General features: G+C 33.8%; 1 protein-coding gene across 1 annotated transcript; it reads right to left on the bottom strand.

Annotated features, from left to right (window-relative positions):
* Positions 1-10: 10 nt before the first annotated feature.
* On the bottom strand, positions 11-25613 carry LOC148301973 (putative 2-oxoadipate dehydrogenase complex component E1 homolog). The gene is made up of 20 exons (XM_088272371.1): positions 25223-25613; positions 23102-23225; positions 19762-19930; positions 18378-18597; positions 17469-17630; positions 16762-16835; positions 15924-16037; positions 14752-14865; positions 13867-13974; positions 11914-12071; positions 11057-11192; positions 10284-10415; positions 9168-9270; positions 8286-8443; positions 6937-7093; positions 5598-5800; positions 4449-4569; positions 2832-3020; positions 1362-1447; positions 11-490 (listed from the first exon to the last, which is right to left on the bottom strand). Exons 1-20 carry the CDS (start codon positions 25422-25424, stop codon positions 383-385), a joined length of 2838 nt encoding a protein of 945 aa, XP_088128497.1. The 5' UTR covers positions 25425-25613; the 3' UTR covers positions 11-382.
* Positions 25614-27984: the final 2371 nt, after the last annotated feature.

The following is a 27984-nucleotide window of genomic DNA, read 5'->3' as shown; positions in this document are numbered from 1 at the left end:
AGTCTTATGATTTTTTATACTAATTTATTAGTCAATAAACCAACATCCTGACAAAAATCTATTAAAAACATCCTTTTAAGATTTCCTTCTAAACCCTGCTTAGCCACGAATTCTAATTTCAGACAATTTAGTCGTCCAGTTGATGGCGCATCTTTTTATCAAGTTTAAATCGCCAAGAATGTGCGTTGCTGACAATTGACAGGCAGTTCTCGTTTGGATTACAGGATGCGGGCCTAACTTTGGAGGGTGCAAAGGGTCAGTTAGTCAAATAAAGAGTCCGGAGGCAGTTTGCTGATTACATACGGCCCACATAAGGAGCGGATATGTTCAAAGTAGATAGAGGGTTATTTTTAAAATAAAGTCTCTCCTATTAGCAATGCCATTAAGGCATTTTGAAAGGCGCTTCGATGACATGCTGCGCTTCCTCTTTGTGCCAACTCGAAACGCCGACGGCAGGACACGCGGCCACCTCTCTTCCGGCATATGACAACTGAAAAACAAAAATATTATGAAAAAAAAGTGTTCGCAGACCGTGTATGTGTCGTATCGCGCTAACCCGAGCATTGCTTGTATGTTTGGACTTGTTTGCGTTACATAAGATAAACAATCCAATTGAGCTCTTGACACTTTTTATTGGAAATTCTTTGATAAATGACCAATCTTTTAATTTAAATTTTTTATTATCATAGTTAGACATATTTATTTATATATTAAGTAAAGTTTTTTTAAACATACAATATTGCTTCTATTTTGTTGTTTTGAACTGGATAACTTTTAAACTATGTAAACTCTTTAAATAATAAATAAAACAACCTGATATTTTTAGTTCTATTTTTGTGAAATAAAAATGATCATGAAATGGTTAAATTAGTATTAGGGCGTTTGTGCACTACCCGTAATTACAGTCCGGTTTTGAAAATGAAAGTGACTAGGCCAGTTTACCGTGATTGAATTTACGCGCAACGTGTTCACGCACCGATAAAGAGCACAAATCCGAAGAAAGATGGAGGAAAGCACAAGCCAATCCAAGCCAATCATCATCGTTTTAAAACGCTAACTGACGTGCCGGACGGTAAAATTCCGTGTAGTGCACAAACGCCCTTAGAGTGAAATATGCATTATTTTAAAACATTTATATTGAAGGTATGAATTCATTCTTACACCAGACTACCTATCAGACAAATGTCAATAACATCTTCTCGTGGACCGTAAAGTGGTAAATTAATAAGATAATTGATTAATGAATCATCTCGTCAGTTTGCCAAGTCACAATCTACAAGAAGAAATCACAGTCATTCATCCGATTTAGAATTCAATGCATAAACACACTTCTCGCAGAAAGAAGGAAGTTTAAAATGTACCTTTCTGCCAGCCAAGTTTTCAAATCTGGGTTTCACAAAGAACCAGGCACCCATGTTACGTGGCTCCTCTTGACTCCAAATGAAGGCTGAAAATTTAAAGAAATATGAAAAATTATTTTTATATCGCTGTAACATATCGCTCACTCCTTTCAACAACGTCATATATAATATCAAAAAACTAGATTTTTCAGGAGATCGTTTTTAAGTTTAAAAATATAATAAAATGTATTGAAAATAAATATCAAGCCACTTATTGAACTTTTTATTGTGCAAAAGACCTTTTTAGGTACAACCTGAATGTTTTTTTTTCTACATTTGAAAAATATTTAGTATATTTAAAAAAATAATTAAACAATACCGTTTCTTCAAAATGCAAAAACAACACTTTCTGCCCTGTAACGGGTAAATATAAAGTTAAAAATATGACGCTTTTGCTGGGATATATGTAGTACATTTTATGGACATTCCGAAAACATGCACAACTGAAAATTGACAGTTTTTATATATAACGTGGTTGAAAGGAGTGAACGATATGTCCAGTGTTCAATGACTCGGCAAAAAAAAAACCAGTTAAAACGGTCAAAACTCAAACTAACAGTGCCATATTGAATGTCATTACACTATCGTTATAGGAAGTGTTGCCACAACTAAAAAACAATTTTCCTTATTGTAATTTGAAAGTACTCATGCACATATGTAATTTCTTATAAATGCCAATTACGCATATTGTATAACTATTTGATATAAAAATGTAATACATATCAAAAAAATTTACTATATTTGTGAAAAATAAACTTATAATATTTAGGAAAAAATAATGTAATGGTTTCAAATATGGAGCTTTGAGTATATGGCAATAAAATGTGGGCAGAAGACAGGTCTCCTGGCTCCGGAATATACGAGATTGGATGAGAATCAGGACTGTCAGGCGCTGTTTAGAGATGCCCGAGACAAGGACAATTAGTCTCAAGTGATAGTCGACATTAGGGGACCTGACATGACACGCACAGAAGAAGAAGAATAGATAAGTTTGTACCATTATATAAAGTCCTATATATTACGTAGCTGGTAATTGAACCTCTGATCTCACACATGCTAGAATAGCATGCTAACTAACATACAAATGAGGCTTGTAAGATTAAGAAAAACAAGATGCTATTAAAACAATTAATTTTTTACTTACATTTAATAATAATAATAAAACCCTTATCCGCACCCTAATGATGCATAGGGCACTGCGTCATATAAATGCAGTGTTCTCTTGATCTTTTACACATGAAGGAAAGGTGATCACAGCCCTCCGGTTCAGGTATCAGTCCAGGGTAATATTGAATACATACTACAGTGAAAAAATCACTTATATTTATTTGACCCCTCCTGGGAATCGAACCCGGGACCTCCAGAACGGAAGCCGAGCGTGCTGACCATTACACTACTGAGGTGCTTTTTTTTTTTTTTTTTTTTACTTACATTTAGCATTGGTATATTTGGCAAGTTCGGTTTGTAGGTGCACAAGTGGGAAGGGACAAAGTGACTCTAGGCGGAGTATGGCGACATCATATATCTGCTTTTCCCTTCTTTCTTTGTCCAGGGCATAAAAGTGTTTTCCGCTCGTAATAATGACTTTCTTAACTCTATGGGCCTCCGCTAATTCATCCCCTAAAGAAAAAATATGACTTATTAAAATATCATAGTAAAAGTAAATAAAAATATATTTATTCATAAAAAATTCATTAATTTAATAAAAATAGTAAAATTATAAACATAAATACAAAATTCATTGGAACATTAAATTCTCTATTAGCCTGATAACTGTTTACTACCGATTAAGTCTTAATTTGAGAGCTGTGATATATAAGAATCAACTTTTTTTTTTTGAGGTGAAGGGATCTTGCATCTCTTATGTCACTGTGACCATATTAGGCTCACCGCCAAGACCTACATGAGTCATGTAACTCTAGACCTGTCTTGGTGGTAGGAGCTTCCCCTTCTCGGAGTCCAGTAGAGGTCCTCCAAGGATGTGACTTCATTTGTGAGCGAGTGTGTCACAATTGTAGAGAATGTGGATTGGCGTTTCGTTATCCTCCATACAAAATCTGCATACTGGGGAGTCATGAAGTCCAATTTTCGTCATGTGTTTCCTTAGTCTGCAGTGTCCTGTCAAGATCCTAGTTAGGATCCTTATTTGTTTTTTGCTAAGCTTTAGAGCTTCAATGTTTCAAGTTTCAGGCCAAGTATTATTATGATCAAGACTTGTTTCAGATATATTATGGCTGAATTTCAGGTATCATATTGTTCCAAATAATGTGCCGAATGAATGATGAAGATTATCGAAGGTGTCACAGACTGTGTGCAAGCCAACAATAAAGAGATAAACTTCAAATGTAAAGTTTGTTTTTTGAAATTTAGAGTTTTTTTATTGATAAAATATTGTGATTAAATTGTATTAATTTCTCATTAAATCAATTGTTAACCGGATCCACGCGGCTCGCATAACCGTATGTGTTTTCACAAAACATTCTCTGTACGCGGCTGACATAACCGTATGTGTTTTTACTTTACTCCAAGTTTCGAACCTCAGTTCAACTTGGAGGGATTTTTTCATGGTGTGGAACTTTGGATAAAATAATACGTCAATCCTTGGCCTTATGACATCTGTTGAAATATCTGACTAATATTTTGTAACATCACAAGGATAAATAAAAGAACAGATCCCTGATTTTTCTTGCAGTCGGTAATAAGTCTGCGCCATAATCATGCCCTATATCTGTCTCACTCTCGACGCTACGCATCGCCAGTGGGTAAGAGTGACACACGATGCGTGCTTTGATTTATTTATGTTACGATCTTATTTGTTTATATTATGATATATTTCAAGAATAATCTGACACCAGTGTATTATAGAGTACCAAAAAGGCACAATGAATCCGATTGAACGTTTTTGCTTAGGAAAATAAATCGTTTCTTAACTAAATACATGATAAAAGTAATCATTTAAAAAACGGCGAAATACTGCCGCGCACGGGCGTCTCTCAGGAACAAAGTGAACGCGGTTAAAAGGTTAAAGTAAACAAGAATGAATATTACCTATGACTGGTAGAAAGTGAGTTCCAGATCCCATTTCTTGAAGTGTAGAGGTAGCCTCAGACATACGGAGTAGAGTTTTTGGAGATATTAACACCAGAGGTTTCCTATAGTTTCGCAGAATCTGCAAATGGCACAGTATGATTATATACTACATTCCGGTCAACATATGTACAGTACATTCTAACCTTTTTTGTTTTTGGTCTTGCGCTTTCTCTTCTTACCCTTACCTCCACGCTATGATGCATAGGGCACGGCATCAAATTGACGCAATGTTAAGTTGAAAGATAATTATATGAAGGCAAGAAGATCAGCCTTATGCTTCTGGTACCAGTCCAGGGTAATATGTATTAAATAAATATAAGAGTGAAAAAACATTAATTTGAAAATATGTATAGGGAATAGACTTCCAATGTGAACGGTCCCAGCATCATTGGGCGCTGAGGGGATCTTCTAAGTGATATTAGACGCCAAAAAACATTGCACAGATCGGAATCGGGTTTTTCATTATTGTGATTAGTAAACGACCCTAATTAGTATACTAATTAGGGTCAGGGTTGAGAAAAAAAAAAACCCAACAACAATGTGAGAGAGGCACTGCTTGTATAGAATACATGGCCCTGATCAAGAGTTGTACAGGACTCTGATTTCCGGGAGCAGCAAGAAGATTCCAGAATACGCCATATCGCTCACTCCTTTCAAGAACGTCATAAATCAAAAAACTTGATTTTTCAGGAAAACGTTTTTAAAGTTTAAAAATATAAAACAATGTATTAAAAATAAATATCAAGCCACTTATTGAACTTTTTACTGTGCAATAGATCTTTTTAGGTAAAACCTGAAGGTTTTTTTCTTCATTTGAAAAATATTTAGTATATTTAAAAAAATAATTAAACAATACCTTTTCTTCAAAATGCAAAAACAACACTTTTTGCCCTGTAGCGGGTAAATATTAAGTTAAAAATATGCCGCTTTTGCTGGGATATGGTACATTTTCTGGGTATTCCGAAAACATGCACAATTGAAAATGGACGATTTTTGATTTATGACGTTCTTGAAAGGAGTGAGCGATACGTGTGACAAGCAAAGAACAAATCTTTATACAAAAAATTACAAAAAAGGCAAATGCCGAACCTCAATTTCATAACTCACCTGTCTCCTTAGAAGATGGAAATACTGCGACGGTTTGGTGACATTCATCACCTGCATGTTGACATCCTCGCCGTCAGGTTTGTTCTCCTTGCTGTCAGTTATTTGGAGGAACCTTTCCATCCGACTCGAGGAGTGTTCGGCTCCCGCTCCATCATAGCCGTGAGGTAACAGCATAACTAGACCATTACTCTTCATCCATTTTGCTGTTGACAAAAAAAAGTAAGGTTATAGTAACTAAAAACATTCACTTTATTGTTTTCTCAATTAATTTGTGTCGGGTTGTGGTCCCGCGGTTAGTGTCGCAGACTCTTAAGTTAGAGTTTCTCGGTTCGAACCCATTCTACTACAACATGATACCTATGTATTTCTTATAATGAGCCGCTTAGGCTCACAGAAATAAATAGTATGAAATTGAAGTATTTTTGTAAAAAATAAAAACACAAATATTTCTTCTTAAATAAAATATAATAATAAGGCAACAAAATATAAAGAGTTCACTGTGTTCACGAACAATCACGAGATTCTCATAAAATAGGAATTTTCAAATGTCAAAAACAATTTTCTTTCATATAATAATAATAAAATAATAAAACCCTTATCCGCACCCCAATGGTGCATAGGGCACTGCGTCACATAAACGCAGTGTTATTTTGATCGTTTACACATGAAGGAAAGGTGATCAGCCCTCCGCTTCAGGTACCAGTCCAGGGTAATATTGAATAAATATGACAGTGAAAAAATCACTTTATTTATTTTACCCCCCTTGGGAATCGAACCCGGGACCTCCAGAACGGTAGCCGATCGTGCTGACCATTACACTACGGAGGCGAAGGAACAATGAACGAACAATAAAATAAATAAGCAAATAGAAAATGAATATTTATACAATTCAATTCCCAATTGGATGGAACCGAATCCACTAGGTCAGTTTCGCAGTAGAGCATCCAACCCAAGCCTGTCAAACTCGCGGCCCACGGCTAACGGCGATTATATTTTTCATTTATGTTAATTCTTCATTGAAATCATTTTTTGTACAGGAACATATGATATTCTTTTACAAAATCATTGAGTTGGATCTACTGTACCTCATGTGACTGTCTTTGATAATAAATTATTCACCTAAAGTTATATAAAAATGAAAATGAGATTTTTGAGTTTTATTGATGTGGCCCGCCGGTGTACCCAAAATGCCTTATGCAGCCCTTGGCACCTTTTGAGTTTAACACTACTGATCTAACCGACTACGCTGTGGCATCTGCCAAAACTCACACTAATCAATGCCACTTAAACCAGCCAATGACAGAAAGCAAACAACTTATCCATCTTTGTTGATACTCACTTTCACCAGATGCGATGAACGTGTCGATGACTATTTGAGCTCCGTTGAAGAAGTCGCCAAATTGAGATTCCCAAATCACCAAGTTGTCGGGATTATCTGCAGCCATTCCATACTCAAATCCAAGCACTGCCTCTTCAGAAAGAATACTGTTAGCCACCTGAAATGCAGACAAATGGTACAGAAAGCAGAATTTATGATCCTAACTAACATCTGGCTCCCATGTTTCAATTTTGGTTATGAAAATTGTAAAATAGTTAATATTCTTAATATTTTTCTTTGTTTTTTGTGTTTATATTAGGTTAAAATGGATAAAAACAGTAAAAAATGTATATAAAATAACTCCACCGACAAGACATACAAGGTGGCTTGGTGGGACTCTGCAAAAAATATTTTAAATATGTATATGTCAATAATTAAAAAAAATAATAAAAAATGCAATCATGTAAAATACTATGGTCTCTTCACATTCTAACCTTTACTCGCACCTAATGGTGCATAGGGCACTGCACGTAAAGAAGCGGTGTTATCTTGATTGTTGAAGGTGTACAGTGTATGCAATGTGTTCCAGGAAAGTGATTTGTTTATGAATGATGAGAAATCCAAAGTCACTGTTTTTGAGAGAAATGAATGTAGATCTGGATGTAAAACAGTAGTAAATGAGGAAATTTTACAAATGATTTCGAGACGTATGTTTTTTAGGGATAGAAAGATTGATAATGATAAAGAACGCAGAGGGAATGCTGGGAACAGAGTCAATGGTGTATTCAATTTAGTTACAGCAATTAAACTCTTTAACTAATTAAAAGTTAAACTGGCAGTGCACAATGGAGTCTTAGTTCCAAACGTAATGTGAGGAAGTGAAGCCCGGAGTTGGCAAAAGAAGGATGAATGTAGACTAAATGCAGTTAAAATGCAATCTTTTAGATGAATGTGCAGAAAAACAAAGTAGGATAGATGTTCAAATGGTGAGATAAGGGAAGAATGCAAGGCTGCGATAAGCATTCTTGATAAAATTTTAAAAAAGGCATGTTGAGATGATTTGGACACGTGGAACCAATAAGTGAGGAAAGAACGGTTAAACAAATTTATAAGGTGAATGTAGTTGGTATAGGAGCATGACAAATGTTTGGAAGTGGTCAGGTCAGGAGATGGAATAATCGGCGGGTATGTATGAGATGAATGAATGTGGAAGATAATTTTTTAAGCATTTTTTTTAAACATATACCAGACATTTTGAGTTCTATTTTTGTGAAAAAAAAGAGTACAAAGTGGTTAATTTTAAATTAAATTTTTAAACAGAACTCCATCCATGGGTGTTCAAATTTAATAAAACCTTTGGTGTTTTTTACCTCCAAAAAGGCCTTCTGTTCCGGGACAAGGGAGTTGAGAGGGATGAAGATATCATTGCTTTCTTGGTCCACCAGCATTATGTGTCGGTTGGCGAAGGTACCCCGACCGACATCTTCTCCGCTGAATCTAACATTATGCCCAGAGAGTAACAGTGATCCTGAAAAAACAATGTTAATGTACTATCCACACATAACGTTAAACGCTAAATTCTAACTTAATAATAAACGCTAAAATCAAATCTAACTAACCATCATGCCAGTTTACCGGAAGGGCAGGCAGAGAGAAAAGAATGTCATATCAATTATATCGATAGTCTTATTCTTTGCCAAATAAAGGACACCCTAATGTATGTATGTTATTATAATGTCATTTGAATTTCTGAGATTGAACTAGTAATAATATATATAATATTCATAAAAATGGAATGTGGAGACTGACCAGAGCAATTCGTCGTAACGTAACACGTTACGATGAGAGCATTCAGGCAGTCAGTACACCGAGCTGAGCGCTCCATCCATAGTTTCGGATGCTCGGTGATGCTTGCCGCGAGCGATGTTACGACGAAATGCTCCGGTCAGTCTCCACCTTAAGCGTTACGCCGCTTCCCCCCCCCGTACTTGTGCTACCATTTTTTTTACACCAATCTGTCTTTGTAAAAATTCTTGACCTTTTTCACATTCATAGATACCCGTCGATTATTCTGACTTATAGCCTGACAAATTGCAAGTATTTGACATACTTGATCATGTCAAGTTTGCCTTGGTTTCCTTTGTTTCTATTTCCAAACTATATTCGCCTCATAAATTTGTTTTGCTGGTCTATCTTCATTCATTCGATAATAATAATGAAAAAATAATTAAATATATAAAATATGTGCCTACCAATTGCTAATGCTTCAGCGGTTGCCCAGTCGATTTTTGCTCCTTCCGCAATTTTAGATAATCTGGAATCCACATGATTTTTTTTGATGTGCTGGTGAATTGCCTGAAAAATGAAATATTATTATATTTTGTTTTTATTTGTTCGGGAATTGTACAGCTTTACATATAAAAAAATAATATAATAAACAATAGTTACATAAACAATAATAAAAATTACATTACATTAACAAAAATAGTTACGTTAAAAAAAAGCCAATTAAACAATTCCACATTTATGTTATAAAACTATTAAAAAACATTAAGATATTAAAAAAAAGGGTATGGTATAAAATAATAGATTTAGCAGGAAGCAGAAGGCAACACATTCGCCACGGATGACTTGTATACGAGTCTTTGCGTATGTCATATGAATATAAAAAAGATCAAAGCAATATTATTTTGCCAACAGATACCACTAAAAGGATATTGTTAACCAGAACAAAATAACATATGGCCTTGAATATACAAAACAGATTGAGAACTTACAAAAAGAAATATATTTAAATACTTCTGCTAATTAAGCAATATCTCTGATATTTTTGTTTTAAAATTCTAACTTCTTATAAATACTTGTACATAATAGGCAATATTGAAAGCTGTCCCACCGCATGCCCAGATCTGATACAGAAGCATCTAGGCTTCCTGACAGATCTGCTCTTGATAAGCAATTTTTTTTTTTGAACTATGTGGCGAAATTTATTGAAAATGTGAAACAATATAAAATTGTATCCCAATTTTACTGTGAATTTACATTTAAAAGCTTTCAATATACCTGTCACTGCCAATCTAAATAAATACAAGATTGTAAGTCCATCACCAAATTTTCTAGAAGTACCCCAGTGTAGGCAGTGAAAGGGATAAGTGTTTAGTTTACATAATAGGCAAGGAGAATTTTCTAGGGCAATTGATAAATATTATAAAAAATGATCAATGAACGTGCGCCTGTAGCATCACATCTCAAACGGCTCCAGCCACCCCCGTTCTGCTTGCCCGATAGTCCATGTTTTGCTTCCATACAAGAGTATGCTCCAGACTAGATTTTTAATTAAGGTTAAAACTTTATGTAGTAAAACTTACAAAATCAGGTGGATACTGGACAGATTTGGTTCCAATAAGAGTCAGTTCTTCCAGTCTTGCCCCAGTGTCCCAGGTTTCGATGGCACTCGGTGCTTGAACAATGTTGGACCACTGTTCTTGATAATATGGTTTCTGCAAGATGTCAAATACATATAAAACATGGAGTAATGCGGTGATAGTAGGTAGGGTAAGCAGTGTAATCATTGGTTGCTTAAAATACTTTTAAAATTCTTTGTGAAGCTTTGACATGTTTACTGCGTCTAACCTATCGCGAATGATCACAAGATGCTGACTAAATAGCAATTTTAAAAATGCTAGGTCCATATGAACACATTGTTTGTGGGAAACATTTAAAAGCATCTTCAACATACTGTAAGTAGAGAGCGAGAGATGCTTATAAGCGTTCTATTTGCTTACTTTTGGTACAGCACAAGACGTCAAATAATATTGTATAGATCGGAGTTGGGTTTGCGGTTACTTGTGATTAGTATATAACTGTAATTAGTATACCAATTGGGATCGGAGTGTTAGTGAGATTACTTGTGATTAGTATATAACTGTAATTAGTATACCAATTGGGATCGGAGCACAAGACGTCAAATAATATTGTATAGATCGGAGTTGGGTTTGCGGTTACTTGTGATTAGTATATAACTGTAATTAGTATACCAATTGGGATCGGAGTTGATAAAAAAAACCTGCCAACAATGTGTTAAACATACGATATTTCTTTTTGTAGATATGTGTATGAGAAGCTTAAAAGAAAATCTTACATCTGGTTTGAAGCTGTCTAAATTCTTTAATTCATTTGCCAACCACTTCGTATGTTGTAAAACCACCTGATCAGCATCTTCCTTAGTCCAAACGCCTTCTTCAATCAATTTTTCTGAATAAAGATCTGGGACGGACCTATAAATAAAAGAATGTTGTTTTGTTTAGCTAAATTCACATTTTCAATGAAATTTTCTACTGGTTTGTGGTGAAAAAAATTCATAAAATTGGAACAATGAATTGATATAATAGGCGTCAATATATTTCTGTTAGGTTTTCGGTTCGTTTCTCTGGGAGGGTCAAAATAGATATAAGTGACTTTTCACTCTGATATTTATTTAATATTACGCAGGACTGGTACCCGAAGTGTCAGAATGATCACCTTGTATTTATGTAGCTTACAATCAAGAAAACACTACGCCCAAACAATGCAGTGCTCTATGCACCACGGGATGCAGAAAAGGGTAAGAAGAATAAACGTGTGAATGTTTTCATAAATGCATAGGGAAATAGTGTTGTCTACAATATTTCCCGTCAGCCATGCATTTTGGGGAAATCCGTTCATTGTTGGTTTTCGGCCGCACATAAAGTGGCGGAAATCAGTTTGTCTCTGTCATATGTCATGTTGTCCCGTGTTTTAAAAAAAATATATTTTCGTTTATAATTCAGCACGACGGCTCAAGGTGAAGATACCGTTCTGTAATGTCACCAGGTTGGCCATTCTCACTATCCCCATAGTTGCCAGGTTGCAATTCTGAAAATACCGGTGGGTTTGCCAAACGCATTTATGAAGCAATTTGCTTATATGTACTGGCCATTAGGATGTAAAAAGATTTATAAATAAAATTAATTTCAGTACCTTCGTTCATTGATTAATTTATAGAGCAATGGATTGGTGAAAGTAGGATCGTCCACTTCATTATGGCCCCATTTCCGGAAGCAGTTCAAGTCGATGAAAATGTCTTTCCGGAATTTCCGCTGGTATTCAAAAGCTAATCGAGTCGCTTTTGCCACCAACTGAAAAAATTCACTAGATTTTAAGGATTTTGAAGAACAACCCAAAACAAAATATGTATTATATATGGAGTCGAAACAATCGGCGGGTATGTATGAGGAGATGCATGAACGTAGAAGAGGCGAAGAATGTTTGCAAGGACAGAGTGGTGTGGCGTTCTATTCTCTCTGTCTACCCCTACAGGGAAGCGGTGTGATGGTTAGTAAATTAGTTAGTTTATTATATACTGTTAAGGTTCACTTTTAACATCCAGTATTTTTTGTAGAGAAAGGATCTTTCTAGAACTATTGCCAAACTATCTTCTATATCTCCACGCAAGCGCAAATGAGTTTCCGTGCATATTCTGTTTTGGACTTAATTTTGTACTATTATTATATGATTTTTTCCATTCCTTGTGACAGTGACATGAGTGAGACAGACTACAACCGTGGGGGCAAATCATGTATAAGAACAATAAAGAAATACATATCCGTGCATTGGGGGCACATGCGTAAAAATACCTTAGCGACAAGATACTTTAAACATGCGTACAATAATCTGCAATGTGCAAGTAATGCATTGTACAATATAAGCATTACTATATCAGACAGTACAAACACCCATACGTATCAATGTGCCTGAAATAGCCACATCAAGTTGATGTGGCTATCTCAGGCAATTCAAAAGTAAATGAGTAGAAATGAAACAGTTTTACATTCTTACGCAGCTTGTGCACTACACGGAATTTTACCATCTGGCAGTTTTGAAAAATAAAAGCGACTGCGACAGTTTAGTGTGATCGAATTTAAGCGCACCGTGATCACGCAACGTTCGAGCACACCAATCGAAAGAAAGAAAGACAAAAGCACTACCCAATCCAAGCCAATCATCTGTTTTATATGCTAACTGAAGTGCCGGACGGTAAAATTCCGTGTTGTAGTTCACAAATCGCTCACTCCTTTCAACAACATCAAAAAACTTGATTTTTCAGGAGATCATTTTTAAGGTTTAAAAATATAATACAATGGATCAAAAATATATATCAACCCACTTATTCAACTTTTTACTGTGCGATAGATTTTTTTGGGTAAAACCTGAATGTTTTTTCTCCATTTGAAAAATATTTGGTATATTTAAAAAAAATTGTTAAACAATACCTTTTCTTTAAAATGCAAATACAAAACTTTCTGCCCTGTAGCGGGTAAATATTAAGTTAAAAATATGACGCTTTTACTGGGATATAGAACATTTCTGGGCATTTTGAAAACATGCACAACTGAAAATTTACAATTTTTGATATATGACGTTGTTGAAAGGAGTGAGCGAAATACCCTTAGTAAAAATATGTCTTTGTAAACCACATGTTCAGAAATTTTGTCACACATTAATACAAAGTTTTACTTTTATTCTCAAGTTGAAGTTTAAAATAACACTAATAAATTTTAAATAAAACTTAATATGTACTCATATTGCTTTGAAAAAACAAAGAAACAATACTTGTTTATTAAGTTCTTCTGAAAAATGACATACGCCGCCATCTTGGTTTTTCTCTGTCGCACTCTGTTTTATCGGCGGAACACTTTTCAAATTCAAAAACTGAAGGAATACGTTTCTTTACACATATACAATACAACATGCATACAAAAATTGAAGCCTATAGTAAAAAAAGTAGAAAAAATTTTTTTCGTTTAGCAAGTTGGGATCAGCTGGAGTAGCCGGCCAGCTGAGGGCGGTAGAGAAGGGTTTCTATAGTACATGTCTAGAATTTATTGATGAAGTAATTTATTAAATTTATTGATGAAATACATATATTCATACCTCTGGGTAATCACCATTGACATGCAAAACGGGTGCATTAATACTTTTGGCAAGATCTGAAGTGTAGCGACTCGAACGACCTCTTTCTCCGGGAGTAGTGAAACCAATCTGTAAAATAATTAATAAATAATTTTTTGTTTGCATTTCACGTAACATCATTTCATGGTATGTACATACATGCATTAATTTATATATATTTTAAATATGAAAAATCTCGCACAGGTATAGCCGTGTGTGGGTATACGATAAACACTATGGTATATAACGGAGTCATGCTACCAACCCTAATGTAAGGAAGTGAAACATGGAGTTAGTCTATAAATATAGGTGGCAAATGTTTTTTAGTATTTTTTTCTATGAATGCATTACATTGTATTATTTTGCAATTATTTACAATGTATAGAACTAAAACATAGAGTTGGCAAAAGAAGGATGAAAGTAGACTGAATGCAGTTGAAATGTATTCTCTCAGATGAATGTAGGGCAAAACGATATATGATTGAATGTTGAAATAAGGAATGCAAGGCTGAGATAAGTTGAGATGGTTTGGGCATGTGAATCGAATGAGTGAAATAAGAATGGTAAAAAATATGAGGCTAATGAATTTGGAAATAGAACTGAAGAATACTTGGCATGATCAAGTATTTAAAATACTTTTGACTCATAAATAAAGAATGTTTGCAAAGACAGATTGGTGTGGCATTCTATTTTCTCTACCTACCCCTGCGGAGAAGTAGCATGATGATTAATTAGTTTAAATTGAAATGGCGAGTTTGTTTTGTCAAGTCTTAATAAGTCACGAGTTGAGATTGGTTCTCTTACATTGGTTCGGGGTTTCTGTGCAAACCTACTCAAAAAAATGTGATTTAAAATTTAATAAAATACCTGATTATTGACAATGACATGAATTGTCCCGCCAATATCGAAGTTAGGGGTTTGCGCCATCATGAGACATTCCTGGTTTATTCCTTGACCAGCAAATGCAGCATCCCCATGGAACTATAGAATGTGGAACACATAGAGGGATAAATACCTCTAAACACAATAAAAATAGATAAAATAAAAGTGATTTGTCATAAAAAAAACTTTTTCACGTAAAAAATACATTTTCATAAAATAACTTGTCTAGAAGAGAGTTTCTGCGGTCAAAACTGTACTGGCAAGTGTGGTTTTGGTGTTTAAATTCAACCACAGATGGCAGTACAAGTGTCATTTTAGAAACAAATGTCACCAGGTTTTAGTTATAAGCGTGGTCCATACTCTTACGTACGCCCATACTCTTTTGAGGAATGTTTAATTTGGACAACCGTATTAAGAAAAATGTATTCATTTTTATTTATTATTTATCAACAATGTATTTATCATGCTCTAACGGTAGATATAATTCATTTGGTTGATAAAAATTTTGATTCGTTTTTTATAATCCTTTGTTATAGGGCGTTTGTCCACTACACGGAATTACATGGAATTTTACCCTCCGGCACATCAGTTAGCGTTTTAAAACGATGATTGGCTTGGATTGGCTTGTGCTTTTGTCCATCTTTCTTCGGATTGGAGCCCTTGATCGGTGCGTGAACACGTTGCGCGTAAACGATCACGCTAAACTGTCATAGTCGCTTTCATTTTTCAAAACCGGAATGCCGGATGGTAAAATTCTGGATAGTGGACAAGCGCCCTTATGGTCCCTTCGATATATAAAATTATAGAATCAGCAGGTAGGCACACTCTTTGACATGTAACGATAAGCGATACTTAGCAGGTACATATAAAAGTTTTCCACACTTTACATCTAATTTGTATAAACCGAGTTTCGTCGGCTTTCGCCTTCTACTTATAGTTTGTATAAAATATGATTAGATGGCTTCCAACAATAATAAAGTCATAATGTTATGTTTATAAAAATATTTTTATATTACTACACATTTAATGACCTACCTGTAAAAGTAATTTCAATGTAAGAATAAACAAACACAAGAGCTTGGCAATGTATGTTTGTAATATTACGAAAAACCCTAGAGATTGGTAAGCATGTAAGTAGGTACTGCATAAATAAGTACCTGAATATTGATGACTTTGTCGCCTAATCTTGAGTTCACATCATCAGAATAGTCTCCTTCCTTGAGGATTTGTTGTTTGGACCGAGTTTTTCCCATCGAAACGGGATTCACAACCTAAAAATAAAAATACAATATTATTTTGAGCGTGTCTAAATTTTTGTTTCAGAAATTCTGGATTTTCTCCATTTTGGAGTAATTTATATGAAGATTTATATTGATTTTCAATTGAAGCATAATTTACAACATTCTGAAAATTTTGTAGTGCGGTTGTCAATCATGTGTAGAATGGTGAATGTTACACGTGTATAAAGTGATCACATAAATCAGGCAATGATAGATCATAAGCCCTATCAACGCCCATACTTTCATATTCCTACCTTAAAAGACTTCTTTATTTACGTAGAGATATGAATTAAAATCTTGGTTAAAAATTATATTTTGATAAAATTTAAATGAATACAAATTCAATATCTGCGTATATAGGTATATAAGATGATTTGAAAGATAAAAATAAACTGGTCAAAGTCCAGGATGTGATGCTGTGGATGACCATGAGAAAGGCATATGTCCAGAAACAAACTAGTAGCAGAAGATGGTGAAAAATTAAAATATATGTGTAGAGCAGTGGCGTGCACAGATAATTAATTAGAGTAGGCAGTAGAGGTAGGTACTAAGGTAAGCTAGGTATGTATTACTTAGTAAGGTAGGGTAGGTACTGGATGCATTTTTACATATTACATGGGTAACTTAGGATAGGCACAGCTTTTCTGCCTATATGGAATGCAGCCTGTGGTACAGAGGGATAAAAAAAATATTTTTCAACAAATTATATTCTTACCTCCAGATGTGAAGGGTTGTTCAACATAGAGATTTGAAATGAGCCCCCATCAATCTCAATTTTTTGTGAAACACCTAAAACACAAAGAAAAGACAATAAGTAATGCTGCATTAAGAGACTTATGGTGTCCGAAATTAACTTTGAAATATATTAGGTGGACCAGGAATTACGTCATTATTTTGAAACAGTCAGGTTTGAAGCAGTTTGCGTCTATGCATGGTAAAGGTACATCAAACCATTGAAGAATTGAGTCATAAATTTGGATCTTCATGGTCTACAGTGCGGTTTTATTTAAATCCGATTGGGAAATTGCTTAAGATGGTATTTGGATGTTGCAAGAGCTATCCGCCACTAACAAAGAAGCGCAGGTAAACATATACAGTTGAAAATCAGGTTTGCAAATTTGAGAGCACATCGCGCACACAGACTATGACAGCACGACGCGCAGGCTTGCCAACTTCAGGATTAACATACTTATTAATCTTAAGAATAAAAGATGTGGTCAGGTATTCACACTGACGGCATAAGTAGTACTAATATGATTATATTTTTAAAAATTCTACCTTTTTTATAAAATACAATATAATGCTCAATTTGTTTTGTATGTAACACATCCAATTTGATTGGTAAATGTCCAATTTGAAGTAAAAAACCTGTATTTTTAATTTAAGCCAATAGGAAAAAACAATAAAGAAATTAAGACTTACTGAAGTGGCTAGGTATATCGCACATGGATTTGGTATCCGGAGAAAATTCTGGTAAACCTCGAAATTTCAGGAATAACTTTGCAGGAGGACATTGCAACATTCCAGTGAGCAAGTTTAGCTTTCCACGATGCGGCATTCCCAAGATCACTTTCTCTATTGTATCTGAAATTTAATACAAAAATGTAATTCAATACAAAATGAAAAAGGAGTTATCAGAAGACAGGTTAACACTATTGTTTTTATTATCCTCAAAATAATTCCACACAGCGAAGAGAAATCAGATAAAAACTCAGATAATTTTTTTTTACTTCAAATATACAAGTATTAAATGCAAATTGTGATTATTTTAATTTTTATATTGCTAAAAACTAACTAATCGCCATCCCGCTTCTCTACAGGGGTAGCCAGAGAAAATAGAACGCCACCTCAATCTGTGCGAAAAATCTTCTCCCCTACCACATCCATCTCCTCATATATACCCCTGCTCATAATTCCAATAAATATGGAAGAGACAAAGGATATTTGCTGATACAGAGTAATGTGGCATTCTATTTCCTCAGCCTAGTTAGAATGGATTTAAAAATAAAATTTTAGATAGCACTTTGTATGACGAGATGGTCCAATGCCATTAAAAAAGTGGCGGGCCTGCACTGGAAGAGAGTCGCTTCCAACAGACAACTGTGGAAGTCCAAGAGGGAGGCCTTTGTTCAATACTGGACACAAGGAGAAGACTGAATTAGTTAGTTGAGATTGAAAGCGGTCCCACCGCATTCCCAGATCTGATTCATAAGCATCTAGGCGCCCAAGTTTATCCCTAATGCTATCCGCATTAGGGATAAACTTGGGCGCGTAATTTTAGGTAGTTAGTTGATATATAAAAATTAATATACTGCGAATAAAGAAAAGTACCGGCGCTAGATAGTTTGAAGAGCTCCGTGAAGAATGCCATCATTCCCTCAGCCCCCTCTCCGCCGTACCTCTTGACGGAAGGGAACTTGACCGTCATGAATTGGTCCCAGGCCTGCGATTTCAGCAGCTCTCGCGCTATATTCACTTTGTCTGATGGAGACATCTCCTCGAAATGAATGCCCTCGATTCGTTCGGAGAACCATTCTCGTTCTTGCTCCGACTGTTTTCGAGAAACAATGACAAATTGTTATTATTATTGTTTACTAGCTTTACCCGGCCATGCGTTGCTGTGGTTTAGTCTAGTTAAATGGTTAAGAAGGAAAAGAGAAAGCATATATCGCTCACTCCTTTCAAGAACATCATAAATCAAAAATTGTTGAAAATTTTCAGTTGTGCATGTTTTCGGAATGCCCAAAAAATGTACTATATCCCAGCAAAAGCGCCATATTTTTAACTTAATATTTACCCGCTACAGGGCAGAAAGTGTTGTTTTTGCATTTTGAAGAAAAGGTATTGATCAATATTTTTTTTAAATATCCTAAATATTTTTCAAATGGAGAAAAAACATTCAGGTTTTACCTAAAAAGATCTGTTGCCCAGTAAAAAGTTCAATAAGTGGCCTGACATTTATTTTTAATACATAGTATTATATTTTTAAACTTTAAAAACGTTCTCCTGAAAAATTAAGTTTTTGATTTTTGACGTTCTTGAAAGGAGTGAGCGAAATTTTAATATGTTTAATTTCACAATGCAATTTTAGTCCGTAATGAGCAATTTTCAGTATTGCGTGGGTTGTTGTAACGTTCAACAGATGGCGCTGTCACAGTTGTTAAAAAGCTGTTTTAACTGTGACAAAAACACTCGCGCATATTTGAATACAACATTTGTAAAACTTTTAAAGCAATAGCTTAAGAAGTATTAAGATTTGCAATGCCATGAAGATTTGCAGTGTGGATGTAGATACTCGTCCAAAAACTTTCCTCAAAGGAGTATGGGCGTATATGAACTTATAACTAAAGCCCAGTGACATTTATTTAAAAAATGGTACTTGTACTGCCATCTGTGGTTGAATTTAAACACTAAAATCACACTTCAGATTATTTTTCTGTTTTACCCACGACATTTTACTCAAAGCAAAGTTGTGTGACATCGTTGTAAGGATGCTGTAATAGAAAACCCATGAAATAAAACGTGGATAATTTTGATATAAAAAATGTTTACTGGTGTAAATATTATATTCAAGAAAATATATGGCTTATATATATTACCATAGACTATGATAAAAAAAGAATAAACACCCCGGATACAGTTTTGTCTGTAGCAACTCACTCCCGGACAGGTTAATAATACAAATTTATTTTTTTACAAAATGATTTGTACTCACTTCAAGATAAGTAAATTCTGTAGATAAATGATTGCAGTACAGATTATGAAGAAGTTCGATAGCTTCTTCTAGAGTACCACTAGATTCGGGAACGTTCAATATTCCCTTGAAGTCTAGCCGGTCTGATAATGAAAGCCCAAAGCGTTCCGGGTGAAGCTCCTTCAACTTCCTGGAAACATTAAATAGAGCAGTTCTTTAGTATTCGCTGATAAAATCTCCATAGTTTTGAGTGTGAGTTAATCTAGTACCATCCTTGCAGCGATGAAAACAAATTAAATGAATCGTGCTGGAGTCTTAACTGGCAAAAAATTATCCTCTCTCAATCAACTCTTTGCCAAACTCTACTGACTGAACCTCGAAAAATTGAACATAAAAAAAAACTGGACATTTTGATCCTAGCTTGTAATACAATAAAATACTTAGTAAATATTTTTTTGTACATAAATGTACAAAACTGTTACTGCACATGTTACAATTATTACTGAAGTACCTAGAATTGTATAGCTATATAAGGACCCTCAGTCCATTTAATCTTCACATTAGTTTGAAAAATCCATAACCAGGCGAAACAATTATCACAAATTATATTTTTATGTGTTTAAAAAAAAAAGAAATACAATTGAGTAGACTCAAACGTAAACATTTAATGTATAAACTATATGGTTGTTATTTTATTACATAAAATGCAGTTCCACCAAGAAATGTCAGTACAAAACCTAAATACTAGCATATAAATCAGTTCATCTGAACATAGCCTAAGAGAGAACTACTAATAGTTTGACAGTTTGATAAGAATGTCATTTAAAAACAACTCAACGATTTTTATATTGGCTTCCAATCAGATCTTTCCAGTATTGACAGTCCATTACCTGCTTATATCTCAACTTTACTAAACTCGATATTATTTATAGTTGTTTCAACTTAAGATGAAACATCTATCGTATGTTTTTATACAAAAGATGGAGGTATGAGCGTCTCAGGGCATACAACCTGGCATTTGGCTGGCTTAAGCGATTAGTTTATACACTTGTGTAATGTTCACTATTATCCCCATTACTGAATATCCATACAGCATTAATTTTTAAAAGATACATGGATATTTATTCATTTATACTGGCCAAACTGCGAGAAGTCTAAAAATTAGAATAAGAGAACATCGCCGTGGACTAGCAAATAATTATTTTTCGGAATTTTCCACAACTTTCTGTATTTCACCTACATATTTCAATTTTGTGACTTGTTTTGCGTAAAAAACTAAAAAAATGTTAATTACATAATAAATTAATCATTTTTATGCAACAAAACGAATTTTTCATTAAAAAATAACCTTTAGTTAAAAAGAGATGGCTATTTTACTGTGAACTTGATTTTGTGCACAAAAATCAAATATTTACCCTCGTTCTCGACAAATTTGTCTAGAAAATACCCGAACGCAAATGTGTTAAAGTGTAAAGAATTATTATGTAACATGACAACAACATATTTATTATTATAGTGCCATCAAAAATGTTAGCCTGTGTTGAAAGAGATCTCATATAAGATAAATTCCCGAAAATAACTGATTATGAAGATATGCAGAATACATAGAGATAAATAATATGTAAGTACATAGAATAAACTGTGATTTGCAAAGTAAATATATATTTACATTGCTTTGAACAGGCAAATAAAAATTATCTCTTGTATATGTATCTAAATTTGAGCAAGTAGAATTTTGGATAAAAATGTTTATTACGTGATAATGTAATTAATATACAGTGGAACCTCGATAAAATGATTTTCTAGGGGCTTTGAAAAAAATTGGTATCTTGAGTGATTTGTTATATTGAGGTTTGGATGGCTAATTATTTGTTACATTGAAGTTCACTCTCTTATTTGTTGACCTCTTTATTATAAATTCTTTGGAAATCAACCACGTCAAAATTTTTATTTTATTTATTGTTTCGGCATTAACTTTGTGGTAAGACGTGTTACAATGATTAAAGAAAACACTTCGTTTTTTACCACTTGAGTTTTATTATAGACTACATGTTTCAGAAGTTAAACTTCCATCATTCAGGTCTGTATAATAACTATACAGACCTGAATGATGGAAGTTTAACTTCTGAAACATGTAGTCTATAATAAAACTCAAGTGGTAAAAAACGAAGTGTTTTCTTTAACGTCAAAACAATATGTGTGGTATGAGAAATAAAACTTATATTATGATGAAAGTAAATTGAATGTAGTCAATATGCGATCTCTTAATTACATAGTTTTATCCTGACAAACATGCAACAAAACTATGTAATTTTTAATTAATATTTTACTTGGTAATTAGATTTTACCACAAAGTGACTGCTGAATCAATTAATGAAAAATATGTAAGATAGATTGAATGGTGAAATAAGCAATGAATGCAAGGCTAAGATAAGAATTATTGATAAAATAAAGAAAGGGGATAAATAGGTATGTGAGTTCAGTGTAAACAACATATTACTGAATAATTAAACGTGTTTTAAAAGTTCGTTGGAGCACGCAGGTATTTTGTTGTTAATTGACATGATATTTGTTATGATTGGTGACAGTAAATAAAGTTGCAAGTACATTGCTAAGTTGTAATTATAGTCTTACTCGCTTGACAACAATATTATAAAGATGACGATAATGATAATGATAATTTACTATGCTTTATATCAGTCTAGTCTACAGTATAGAATTTTCGGATAGGGTGGTGCAATGACATACTACATATTCGATAATGTTGCACAATAATCCACAATGAAACTAAATGAAAGTAAACTTCCACAGAGGAAATATTCAGAAAAAATAACTCATGACAATCAAACAACTATACGCTAAAACAATCCTTACTTATGCATTTCAAAATTATTCACAAATTGTAAGAAAATGTCTCCCAGCTATATGATACACACGTTACTAAATTCAGTCACAGGACCCCATTACATCACTTACTGCACTGGTTATGCTCTTCTGAAAGGGTCAAGTATAAACTCTGTCTACTCATATATAAATCAATACATAATATGGCTCCAGAGTATCTAAAAGAGCTATGTATTCTAGAAAATTTGGTTGATAGACATCTCATACTTTGATCAGTTTCAACAAATGATATGGATAAAGTGATCTTACCAGCTCGCAACCAGCACGCTAAATTTGAGTTATAAAGTGAATGTGCCTATGCTAGCGGGATTGATGACGTGGAATGCTCTTCCATCAATAGTTAAAAACAGTGGGAGTGAGATGATCTTTAGTAATCCGAATGACCTACTTCACGATTTAAGTTTGGATTAAGGAGCTGGCACTGTACTAGACTAGTATTGACAGGGTAAAATCTTACGTATAGTTTTTCCTCAAGTCCACAGGATTTGTTTTAGCAGTCTTGTGTCCCAGTTCTCTATATGCGGTAACGAATCTGTAGAAGTTACTGTGAGTAATCCGTGCTCTCACCGCCTCTTCAGAAACTGGAATAGACAAAAAACAATGAAATCTTAATTTAACACATCAGTTACGGTGAAGTTTGTCTAAGAACTGTAATTTGACACGGGCGATATTAGATTGCATTGAAAGAAGGATGAGAGAAAATATTCAATAATATTTTTGTATTATATTGTCACCTATACTATACGGAGCGTCCGCCTCTGTAGTGTATAACGTTCTGGAGGTCCGGGTACAATTCCCAGGGGAGGTCATATAAATAAAAGTGATTTTTTCACTCTAATATTTATTCAATATTACCCTGGACTGGTACCGGAAGCGGAGGGCTGATCACCTTTTCTTCGTGTTAACGATCAAGATAACACTGTGTTTATATAATGCAGTGCCCTATGCACCACTGGGGTGCAGATAAGGGTTTGAATTGAATACTCTACATTGAAAACAACATATAACTAGTTTTTCTCCGATTCTGAATTTTCAGCAAACATCGGATTTCCCAATACAAGTGTATGGTAGAAGGATTTGTCAACCAACAGTTCCAGATTTACCAATATGTTATTTAAATAAAGCTGCTAAAATCCATTTCCATAATAAATTTTATATAAAATCCTGCTTAAAACCATTAACATATTTTTAATGTTATTAAAATTATAATACACCACTTGAATTTATTCAACTTAAATTTATTTTGTCAGAAAAATTACATACAATAATGAAAATAATAAAATTGAATAATTTATATGGCAGCATTTTTGTAGAATACTACTTCAAAATGAATCATGGTTTTCACCCTTGCCTTTTTGTGTATATAACAAAGCATTTTGTTGTTGCTTTGTTTTGTCTCCCACCAGTCTAATGTAGTCGGTAACGACGAAACTGACAAATAAAATAAAAAAGTGGGAAAAACTAAAAAGTTGTATTATTATATAAAATGCAGTTCAAGCAAGAAATATCAGCATAAAAATTATATCACCTAATTTAGATTAATTCTAATTCATGTTTTACATAGTAAATACCACTATTTTACTAAGTAAAACATTAATTAAAAATGGATAAATTTTTACCACAAAGTGACTGCCGATTCAATTAATGAAATTAGATTAATTCTGTAGACATGTTACTTTCCCTAGTATAGTTAGTGGTTTGCTCGTTTGGTTACCATGTTGGAGTCAAAATACATTATATTAGTGTATTTAACGATCAAGATAACACTGCTTCTATATGATGCACCTTTGAACCATTAGGTACCTACTGATAAAGATTGGAAAATATTTTTTTATAAATATAAAAAAAAATCACAGCTGCTTGTTTAAAAAAAATACATGTCTATCAAGAAAAATGTGAATTATTGTAGTTGAAGCTGTATGAATAAGGATAATATGTAGGTAATATGTCTGATAGTAAAATGCATATGTACTATTTACATTCAATTATTTTAATAATACTATTACAGATAAGGACGGTGTGGTAAAATAAAATAAATTCTATATTATATTCACTCTACAGCTACTATTATCTGTCAAAACGTATAAGTACAAAGCGTTATGAGGTTCATATATTACTAAATTAATAATTACCACAATCCAGGGAGCGAAGGTCAAGTTCGTCGACAATTCACTCGCTCGCCAACGACTTGCATACACGAATACATAGGTAAAAATACGTAGTCAAGTGTATAATTTATGAATGAAGAAAAAAACAATCGCGTCGAGAACTTTTCAAGAGTTTAAACTTGTAAGAGATTTTTGCAGAACGTTCGCGATGACAGATCAGCTGTGCGAAAATCAGCTGTCAAAATTGACATTAAACGTCAAAATTGTCACTTTATGGTGTCTAGAAACACGTAATATGTTCAGGTCGCTATTGCATTCGTAGAGCGGTCGTTGACTTAGTACCTAAGTACTTATTTATGCCCTTATCAATGCATAAAATGTATATACTCCACGCATTCCTGATATCTAACTTATAAAGAACTTACGTAAGTTTTATAACATGATATTATATATAAAAAGTTCATTATTACCATTGGATTCATCTGTATTATTAGGCCTGTGTCCGTACACTCCATTATCACTGTGGTAGTCCTTTTTCGCCGCACTATTTGAAGAAGCTACCAAAGTTTTGAATCGTCCAAAAACGGAATCTTTGTATGAAAACCCGGTATTATTTTGGAAACACCTCGCGCACGTAGCTGCCGCTTTAGAAATTTTCACTCTTCTATGCATTTTAGGGCGGGAAATAATACTTTTTATCGAGTTGCCTAGAGTGTGTCCACCAAACTACGCGAAGAATGTCAAACGGGCGAGAACGAATGGAAAGATGACAGTGCGTACGTGTTTATGTGATTAAATGTAATGGAGACCGGAGGCGGACGCCGCATTGTTGCTTGGCTCGACTCGGCTCGCCCGGCTAATGAAACATGGAACCAAAAATGTAACGTAACACAATGCACTTGCAGACTGAATAGATGTTTATGTTTGCCCGGCTGTCACATGTGTGGGTCGCGGTCAAAAAATCTACACAATGGAACAAAATATTTAATAACAAGTACATTTAAATCTAACATAGAAATAAATATAAATTTGAAATTGACAAAGATAATGAAATATAAATAATTTTGAAGTGAAACTTCTTAGGTGGCGATTCGATAATCGATAGTTGTAGACAATAATTGAGAGTGAAATTTCAAGGACGTGACACGTTTATTAGGCAAATTTCGTTACATGAGAGAGAAGAAAGATATAACGTACAGAAAAGTAGAAAGAAAGGTAAAGAATTTGACTGCACGGGAGTGTAGCAAAAGAGAGGGACGCATGCACAACGATACAAAGTGATAGAATACGAGTGTTGTAGATGTGCATGTCAGACGTTATATATGAACACCTGAGTTGCCGCGGGATGTGTAGGTAATATTTATCATTGTATTTAGAGATTATTTAAGAAGTTTCACTTGTACGGTGCTGCACGCGCAATTTTTTTCTTTTGCTTTATGTAGAAAAAGAAGAAAAAACATTTTTTAACTATCATTTTCATAAAAAAAAATTAAGATTATTTTTAAAACAGATAAATTAAAGTTTTTCAAATAAAAAGTATTAAACAAATATTTTTTCAAAAAATTATTTCAGAAAAAAATATATATAAAAGCTGGCTGTTGACTAAATATCGAACAAAATAATAATTCGATAAAGATTTTAAAACTTTGCAAACATTTCGTAGTCAATATAATATTTCCAAAGAAAAAAATTAAACGACGTTGATTTAGGTATACAGACACTCAGTAACCCAAATTAAAGTGAATTGAAAAATATTATATTCACTCCAAAACTATGAACCAATATACTATGAATGGAGTATGTCTGATTTACGAAAGTAATACGAAGAGGAAAAAAAAATACACAGCTACAGGTCAAAATTTGAACCTTATACATCTGTTTGAATATTAATGGGCAGATAGTGTTTGTTAATAAGTAAAACGAAAAAATAATTTTCAATGCAATGAGTTGCAGTACAAATAATCAAGTAATTACAATATCGTATATAAATAACATCGTAATAATCTTTGTTCGCCTCCGTGGTGTAATGGTTAACGTGTTTAGCTACCATGCTGGAGGTTCCGGGTTCCACTCCCAGGGGGGTGAAAATAAATATTAGAGATTTTACACTATAATATTTATTTAATACTACCCTAGACTAGTACCTGAAGCGGAGGGCTGATGACCTTTCCTTCATGTGTTAACGATCAAGATAACATTGCGTTTATATCATGCAGTGTCCTATGCACCATTGGGTGTGGATAAAGGTTTAGAATAAATATGGGAGTCGAACACTGCAATATATCGTTCAGAACATTTTTAATTTGTTGCCGACGGATGTTAGAGGTCAAAATAAAACATGGAACAAAGGCAAAATAAAGGAATTGTTAAATGATCAAGAGTTAATTATATGAAAATTGTAAAATAGTTTATATTATTAATTTTTAACTCTTTTTTGTGTGTATATTTGGTTATAATGGTTAAAAACAAATAAAAATATATTAAAAAAGAACTCCACCGACAAGACACACAAGGTGGCTTGGTGGCTGTCGGCAATTTAAAAAAATGTTCATAATTGTTCTTTAAATAAATGTATACAATTTATCTAAATAAATTTTGAGATTTGAGATTTGTCGAGATTTGAACCTTACACATCTGTTTGAATATTAATGGGTATATAGTGTTTGTCAATAAGTAAAACTAAAAAAGAACATTCAATTTAATGAGTTGCAGTATTAATGATCAAGTAATTATCTTATTGAATATTAATTAAAACGTGAAAGGTAAGGAAAACAAGGAACTATGGTCGGGAAAGGAGTTGAGGCGGAGAGGTAAAGGTAGCAGTTTAGGTTACAAACAGAGAAAGTAATGTTTCTGGCGTTTCTTGAAGGTCAGCAGAGATGGTGTTTTTTCACACAGGGAGGTAATTCATTCCATTGTCTGGCCGCTTGGAAAGAAAAAGAGCTAGTAAAGGATTTTTTTGTCATACATTCGTTTACTATGCAATTAGCCTGCCTATGTGCACTATATGTTCAAGAAATTGAAATAAAAGCATTGTGATATTTTTTATAGTGGCAACACTTGGCCGCTTGGCCAGAAAATTAGTTCAGCTCACGAATGTATTCTGTACAAGAACTTTTAAAAATGCTTAGGATTTTTTTTCTACAGTAGTCTACCAACATTCAACCGATTGGATAAAAGAATTTGATTGTTATTAATTACCTAACGTTCAAATGACTCTGAAATCTAGTTA

Source organism: Brachycentrus maculatus, unplaced genomic scaffold, assembly GCF_059751285.1.
Source record: "Brachycentrus maculatus isolate JH-2025_06_01 unplaced genomic scaffold, ASM5975128v1 h1tg000495l, whole genome shotgun sequence".
NCBI classification, from domain to species: domain Eukaryota; kingdom Metazoa; phylum Arthropoda; class Insecta; order Trichoptera; family Brachycentridae; genus Brachycentrus; species Brachycentrus maculatus.
Note: the sequence above shows the minus strand (reverse complement) of the source record. Positions and strands in the feature narration are given on the sequence as shown.

Excerpts from the sequence above, each read along its gene's own strand:
- LOC148301973 (XM_088272371.1), bottom strand. The coding sequence starts at position 25,424 with ATGCATAGAAGAGTGAAAATTTCTAAAGCGGCAGCTACGTGCGCGAGG. Across the intron at positions 11,193-11,913 it reads AAATTAATCAATGAACGAAG|GTCCGTCCCAGATCTTTATT; the intron begins GTACTGAAATTA and ends TTTTATTTATAG. Across the intron at positions 4,570-5,597 it reads TCCATCTTCTAAGGAGACAG|ATTCTGCGAAACTATAGGAA; the intron begins GTGAGTTATGAA and ends TGCCATTTGCAG.